The 8,566-nt window shown below is 41.1% G+C and overlaps 1 protein-coding gene across 1 annotated transcript in view; it reads right to left on the minus strand.

Moving 5' to 3' along the window:
• Positions 1–8,566, minus strand: part of LOC107105868 (adhesion G protein-coupled receptor B3) — a 436,732-nt gene that overhangs the window by 27,055 nt on the left and 401,111 nt on the right. The window contains exon 13 of the mRNA XM_015405914.1: positions 2,939–3,041. Within this exon, the coding sequence (XP_015261400.1) occupies positions 2,939–3,041 (103 nt within the window). The remainder of the gene's footprint in view (positions 1–2,938; positions 3,042–8,566) is intronic.

Consider the following 8,566-nt stretch of genomic DNA (forward strand, 5'->3'; position numbering starts at 1 on the left):
TAGCAAGTCCTCACACTTTCTGCGATCTCAATTTTTTCCCTCCATCAGGAGGGAGGCAGGAGGCCCATTATAATTAGTGGGGTAAAATGGTAGAGCCGACCTGGAAATTTAATAAAGACTAAAAGTGCTTGCTATGTCCATAATTGACTATAATTGACTATTGATGGTTTTAAAACTGACTCCCCGTTCAACGGAGCGTGGATGTGTATGGAACAACTGGGAAAAGACGGTGACCTTGAGCAAATAATGACAAAGTCTAGGCGTGTGGCCAAGGGATACTGGCGACTCTCCAGCACTGGGCAGTGAACCAGAACTGGGCTTAAACCATGACACTGAGATAATAGAGTCTGGGAAGTCAGCCAGATGGGAAAAAACAATAAATAAAAGAGACAATAGTAAAATTGGTTAGAATTTGTATAAAGCTCAGAGAACAATCAGCAAAATGACATCTGTTAAAACTGTTCACACTGCTAAGACTACACAATCTTCACCAGGGACAGGGGGGGTGACTGTTAGTAAATTAGCACTTCCAGTGCAAAAAGAAATGCAAAGCATGGTCATCGAAGCAGTGGATCCAATCAAAGCTCAGATGGACCAAACTTTAAGACAAATAACACAAATAACTAATTTACAAATAGTATGCAACCCATTTAAAAACAGGTGGCGGAAAACTCAAAGGACATAGCAGAGCTGAAGAAAAACAATGAGAAGACAAAGAAGAAGATTAAAGAGGTGGAACAGGACACAAGAAGGATGGAAGATAAACAACGGGAATATGAACAAGAGCTAATACGATTACAGGTGGAAAAATGTGTTACGATTCCAGAACATTCCAGAGGGAAAAGATGACTTGTCAGGGAAGATGGCCAAAGTACTGGCAGACCATATGGACATGGAAAAAGATGAAGTGGAAAAAGAGTTTGATCAAGCATTTAGAATGAATTCAGCCTATGCAAGACGGATGAAAGTTCCACAGGAAATACAAGTACGCTTCTATAAGAGGACGGTAAGGGACAAAGTACTGAGGGAAGTAAATGCGAAACCATTAATGAAAGATGAAACCGAAATAAAAGTCCTGAAGTAAATTCCCTGGAGGATTAGGGAAAAAAGAAGAGAATATGCTAAATTAACATGGTTACTGAAGAAAAATGACATTCAATACAGAAGATACATTCTTGCACTTAACTATTTCAGCTTGTCTTATGTACAATGATTCATTCATCATGCTAAATGGCATAGGATCAATTTGCATGCTATTTCATGTATTCTCTATGTGGGCTTTCAGAAGATGTCTCCTGCAAGTCCCCTGCTTGGAACTTTATTCCTCAGGTACACATAGGCCCAATATGGATCAAAACTGTGGTGTGTAGGAGGATCTCCCTATACCATTTTCCAGCCTGGAATGGTCTTAAGGAGCCAATATTTGCTCACTGGGAAACTGCCACTGCAGCTGCACCCAGAAAAGCTCCCAGTGTCTTCTGCCATCATGGCCAGACCTGGAGCTTTCCTTGACGTCTGCCATGGCTGGTCCTGGAACAGCTTCTGTGGTGGCTGCTGCCAGCTCTACAGGTAAGTGTATTGTCTGCGTGTGCATATAATATGCTGTTTTATTTTGAGGAGCATTTAACCCCCCATGTATTTTTTATGATTTCAGTTTTACTGCAGATTTGAAGGGTCCCCAAGTTTGTAGGAAAATCTGTTTAGTTTTGGTGTGGACCTGATCCATGGATTTAGATATCCACAGATGGGGGGCACCCAATTGCTATTAGATATATAGAGGATGATGATGGTAATTAACATATAGAACCCAGAAAGTTAAAAAATAGGTCTGGCTCCTAAATGGTTGGGCAGCTTGTAAAAATGAAGACAATTCATCAAGGCTAGCTCTACGGGTCATTCCATGGAGGAATTGCATATAGAAAACATGAAAAGATAACATGGTGAATAATAAATTAATATATAAATATTATAATTAATAGATAAATATATACATTAACATATACATTTTCAAACCCTTATTTCCAACATTTAGAAACTTTCGTGCAGGCCTTTAGCGGGGGAAATCTTTGGAGATTTTGTAGCCAATTATCTGCAGAGGCAAACCTGTAGTATATAGCTTTTAAGCACAAAGAAAAAAATCTACAGAAGGATTATTATGAGTTATTTAACAGGGGGGTTGCCTTTCTCAGCAAATCTATGCCCTGTACTGGAGGCTGGTTTGAAACGTTCCTCAAGGAACAGCTAAGCACACCACACTCTGCCTCCTAATGTCATGCATGAGATTGGTGCTGCATGTGTGAGGACCCAATTCCTATCATTATTTTCCTACACAAATAGAAAAGGGGAGGGAAACCACTGTGCAAATCAGGATTACATGCATAGGGGCCTTCGGGGGGGGGAGTGTGTTACTCGTTACTGTAAAAGTGTAGTGAGTATCTATTAATTTCCCATGGGAGTTTGGTGATTATGCAGTGATTCCATATGTCAACTGACAGTAAAACAAAACTATTAATCCTTTCAATATCACAAAGTCCTATGACAGCTTTACAATATCTTATCATCAATTCCATCATATTACATAGGAGAGCTTGAGGTTTCACTTGGCTTGGGAAATAGCAAAACTGGGAACAATTATTTGAACAATAACTAAACCAGTTGTCTGTTTAAGTTGACTGAAACTGAGAACGTGAGAGACACATGATAAACTTGGACAATTACAGGCTTTGAATAATGGATGCAATCCTATATTGTATAATGGAACAGAAAAATATGAAATGTTGATTTTACAGTTATTCTAGTTACAGCGAACAATCAAGCTGCTAAAAGAACAAAATGAAGCAAAGCAAACAAAGTAATGAAGAATGTCCTGGAAGATGGCCCTGAAAAATTCATTCCAAAGACATGAGAGTACACTAAAGGGATCTAGAACAATACTTACATTAGCCAAATGAGCTAACTCTATCTCTAGAAAGGACTCAGATGTTTTGGGTTCAGGCCTTATGGTGACCACAATGATTTTGGAATTAACAACTGTATAATTTCTGGAAAAACAAAACAAAACAGTTAAAAACATTAATTAAAACAACAATTTATGCAATCAAATAATTAGTGTGGACAATCTGACCAAATGTAAGTATAAGAAGGTAAACTTTTTTCTTTTTCTTTAAACACCCCCATCACTTTTATTATAACTACAACTGCCCCCGTTATCAGACAGGGGAAAGATTTACGAGGCAGAGTGCTAACTCAAGCACCATTTCTTGGGTATGATTCATTGATTACAAAAACAAATTGACAATGCAGACTTTCAGGCAAATCTTGAAATGGCTATAAATTCATTTATCTCAAGGTAGACACAATCGGCTTGTTTCACACATAACGAAACATCTTTCTTGCAATGCTGCAGCATGGCTGTTTTACTGACTGCTAACTGAAAATGTTAAGATGGATGACAGCAGGGAGAGTTTCCTCAGAATCAGTTTCCCCCCCGATAAACACTGCAAGAGACGAAAAATTATTTTTCATAAGTGAATAAGAAACGATATTGTTTGAAAATATCTGAAGGATCAATTCACAGACCACTTACGTTCGTATAGCCTTGCTGGATCCCTCTGGAATTTATATTTTTAAGGTCAGGGCTTGACCTACTGCCAATTGGCATAATTAGGAGAGTTAATACCAAGTTCTTGGTCCCTTAGGCTACGATCATCAAACCATTGATATCAAAATAGCTCAATTCATTTTAAAGGTGCTTTCATGTAGAAAGTATTTGACAGATAGCAGCATTAATAAGTTCTCCACTTTTAAAAGACCATGGCCTCCAGCTTTGTTCTTTTTATTACTTTTTGCAATCTATGCCTGAGGGTGATCCCAGGCATTGGCTTCTCAACAGCATTGCTTCAGATTTGGGGAAGGAAGAGGATTGTCTCAGCAAGATTTAATGATTTGTTCTTGGACATTATTTTTGAATTTACTTGCACTCTCCACCAGTGTATTTTGAATACAAACATTTGTTTTTAACTACAGACACCCAGCATGTACAGAATGAACCAACTGGCTAGAAATATAGTCCCTCCTTAGGAATAATGGCACATGGCCTGGAATACAAAGGGGAGGAGGGCCAGTGCCACCCCTGCTCTCTCTCAGTGATTCTTCTGACCCATCCTCAAGTGCCAATAACAATAGCAGACGAAGTGTGAAGTAGGAAGACACTACAAAGACCTGTCACCAGAGAGATAAAACTCTCCTACTGCTTTTGTGCTAGTTTTTGTCCACCTGTGCTGACCCATTTGGACTAGTAGCAATTAGTATGAGGACTGAAATACAGAGCCTGCATAACTGCAAATGTTGTTCATGCAGACATCATTCCTGGCACATCTCTGACAACTGCCCTTACAGCTACTTTACTCTGCAGCCTGATTTATAATTTGTTGTGGTTTTTCCTACAAAACTAAAACATTGTCAACAAACCAAAGCCCATTACTATTTTTGATTCCGCTATAACAAGTATAGAAATTATATTCTAATTTTCAAGGGTGTCTAAATATGTTCTTATGGACTGACTGATATGGAGCCTCTTCCTTTTCAAGGCCTTCCCTGTTCATTGCAAACCCAGTGACTCCTTATAGATCAAGTGGTATGAGGCTCACATGGAGCCCCCTCTTTTTCAAGATCTTCTCCATTCATTTAAATCAGAACCACATCTGTATGCATGCACAAAAAAAGTCCATTCTGTCGAAGTGACAGTAGGAGCCTGCTCACAAGCATACTTGACACTCCAATGAGGAATAGTATTTGCAATTTCAATATTAAATGAATAAAATAGGCCAGCTCCAGTATTTTGAATATACTTTTCTATTAAAAAGCCCCTGTTTCCCCATTTTTGCTGTTGTATAATGAAGAAGTGCAACTCCATACACTTATCCCAAGCAATTGGTTGCAGACAAATGTCAGGCAAAAGTGATAAGTTGTAACACTTAAATATTGCAATATTGCAGCAATACTAGAAATAAACTGCAGTTATCCTATTTTGAACTAGATTTTTCTTCTTTTCAAAAGCACTATAAATTAGTATCCTACACTTCCCTGTGACAGTAAAAGAAAGATCATTACTAAATGATAATGCCAGCAGGCAAATTCTCAGTGCCATATGTAGTGAAGCTGCCATGAAAAGACCATTAATATTATTGTGAAGTGTTGCATCGATTTGTTTCTATGTACTGTGCAGAAAGTGTCTTGGAAAGCAGTTCAAAAATATACAATAAATAGGAGAGTATAGACTGAACTATAACAAATACAGATGTTCTTTTTTGTATTGCAGGAATAAAATTGTCCATTTGGCCTTTAAGGTATTACATCAGTTTTGTTTGTATGTTTCCATACAGAAAATAAAGCACAAGAACCACTGGCTAGAGCTAAACAGAATATATATAAACACACACACACACGTGTGTGTGTGTGTGTGTGTGTGTGTGTATAGAAAGACATTCAATAATACAATAATGGCCAAGGTGTAACCAGAGTACAGAAAAAAGAATAGAGTCCCAAGTTATTTCACTGTGTCTCACTCCAGTTGTATAGTGATGTCATAGTCCAACTTGACGTGCATTCATCATGGAGTGTTACCCAAAATTCTATTCCTCTCCTGATCAGAGAAACCAAATCTTTCAATAGGCAAAGACATGCTACTTTTGACTTCATCATGGAGTGGACATTCAGAAATTCCATCAGTCATAGAAAGCCAAAGAGAAGAGGCATAAGCAGGATGCAAGCTGCCGCGTTTCGAGTATAAAAGTATATTCTTATTCAAAACCAATAGGCTGTAATGGGACCCAATCTCAATAGAAGGCACAAACAAAGCCAGTGTAGTCACTCAAGAAAGACCTTCTATTGTAGTCAATAGAAGGACCTTCTATTGAGATCGGGTTCCATTATAGCCTATTGTTTTTGAATAAAAATATACTTTTGGGGGGGGGGGGGCAGCTGCCCCACCTGACTCTGTGGAGCTGCTTTATGGGCAGCCTGGTGTCCATCTTGAGTGTCAAGGAAGGCAGGGTGCCCACAGTGCCATGACCTGCCTCCGCATTCCCCTGTCATCTCCCTGTGCCTCTTTCTTGGTGATTGCTGTCTTTTGGACCATATGGGCCATGTGGGAGATTGTCGGGGCCCTTAACAACTCTATCAGCTCCCCTATTGTTATGCAGGAATCTGTTCCTTTAAGGAGGCAGGGGATATGCCATGGACAAGGCCCAACAGTCCATAGCCCCACCCCTTCTCATCCTCTGCTGTGATGTCTCAGGGGCTGGGTCCCTGGTCCTGATGGCCTATGATTGGTTCTGTCTGCCCTGTCCATCACAGTCTTGCTGACCTACCTTATGACCTTTATGGGATGCAACAGTGCAGTTGCTGGGGACACTGATGGAATTGCAGCCTGTGCAGCCCTGCTTCTCTGCCTTTTTCCTGCCTCCTGGACTCTGTCAGAACTCTTTAGGGAGCAGATAGTCCTGAATCCACAATAGACTCCCTCAAAAATACATGCACAGAGAATTTTATTGTTTTTGTGTGTTTCAGGGCAGTACCGCTTTAAAAAATTTTTGGGTAGACATTCCAATTTTGGGACATTTTCCCTGTAGCTGCCATTTTCCAGGATGGCAGGTGTGTTAATATCAATATTTAACATTCTCATAGGCTGCACATCTTGGTATCAAAATATATGTTTTTGAGGTCAATGAAGCCAAATACACTATTATATTAGTTGTAGAGACAGCCATGTTTTCTGTAGCTGCTATTTTGCGAAATGGCAGTTCTTTTTCACATTGCTGTAAGATGGTCATATTGGTGTCAAACCATATATTTTGGGGTTGATAAAGCCAAATAGATTATTCCTTTTACTGTAAAAACAAAACAAATTATTATTTTTAAAATTTGTAATATTTGGGGTAATGATAAATCCAGACAAACTGTTATTTTTAAATGTTTGTAATGTTTGTGATACTGGGACAAAATGTAGCAGGAGAATTATTACAGTATGGAAGACTATTTATTCTGCCGCCTTAAATGATAATGAACATAATATTACAGTGCCTGTTTGATATTTAAAATGCTTACATACTGGTTAAACTCTCATTCTTAGAAATCAGGATGTGATTGAGGCTGGGTAGGGCAGCCATGAAGGAGCTGGAAAAGATTCTTAAAATTAGGATGTTTCGCTGGCAACCAGGATCAAGTTAATTCATGCCATAGTACTCCCCATTACTATGTATGGGTGTGAAAGTCAGACAACGAAAAAAACCGACAGGAAGAAAGTTGATTCATTTGGAATGTGGTGTGAAGGAGAGCTTTATGGCTACCCAGGGGTCATTTTGTAGAAATAGAGCTGCCGGAGATCATTAGCATAACTCATTAGCATATGCCACACCCCCTGACATCACCGGAAGTGTGTCTCAGGGGACTCCGGGCCTCCCCCAGCCCTGAGCTGCAGCGCTCCCGCAGTGGCACCTTTAAGACCAACAAAGGTTTATTCACGGTATGAGCTTTCGTGTGCAAGGCACACTAAATGTGTCTTGCACACGAAAGCTCATACTCTGAATAAACCTTTGTCATTCTTAAAGGTGCCACTGGATACTGACTTTGAGGGCCAGAGGTCTGATTGAGCGTTCTTCGGTGTTACGAAACCTCTTCGGCTATTTCCATAAAATGGGAGAGGGCGGGGGAGAAAGAAAACCGAGCAGCCGAACTCATGCTCCCCCCCACTTCCCGTTCGGAAATTTTGGCCATTGGGTCTAAACCGTTTCTGTGAAGCGGGTGGTGTTATGTCTCGCCCCCCCCACCCGGTGTTTGTGTATTTTTAATGGACTCCTTTGCTCAGAGCAGCTTTTCTCTGTGTGTGTCTGGAGGGGGGAGGGGTCTCCACCGTTAAATCACACTCAGTCCATTTCCACTCAACTGAGGCCTGACCTTTTGGCGGCTTCTGTGCCAAGATGCGGGAGAAGGATGAGCGAGAGATGCCGAATCGCCGTGATCCATAGCCAGTTCTTCTCTCTCCTCCTTTCCTCAGCCCATTCGACTATTTCCATTTCAACGGGGGGGGGGATGAGCCTAACAAGGCGTTGACGCGATGGATAAAAGCCTCCCTTTCTCCCCCCCCATGGCCCCTGGTTCTCCTAATCCTGTACCAGACAGCAGGGAGAAGGAATGGCAGCTGCCGTCGCCGCTTTTGTGACGTCCTCTCTCCCGCCCCCCACCATTTCTGGGCGGGCGCAAAGCCAACCGCCACCGTGGCCCTCGCGCTTGCTCTGCCCTTCTTCTCAGCCTCCTTCCCCCTTCTACCCTGTTTTCCCGAAAATAAGACCTACCCCAAAAATAAGCCCTAGCAGGATTTCTATGCATTTGTGGTATAAGCCCTAGTGTGTCTTCTTGAGAAAAAATAAATATAAGACAGTGTCTTATTTTCGGGGAAACACGGTACCTCAGCAGCCCGCTCGGTTGTTTCCGTGAGGGGGCCCCCGGCTCGGCTGTTTCTGCCCGCGGCCGAGTCCAGGGTGGTGGGGGAGGTGAGAGAAAGGAG

Source organism: Gekko japonicus, unplaced genomic scaffold (assembly GCF_001447785.1).
Source record: "Gekko japonicus isolate JY-2015 unplaced genomic scaffold, Gekko_japonicus_V1.1 scaffold260, whole genome shotgun sequence".
Classification (NCBI taxonomy): Eukaryota; Metazoa; Chordata; class Lepidosauria; order Squamata; family Gekkonidae; genus Gekko; species Gekko japonicus.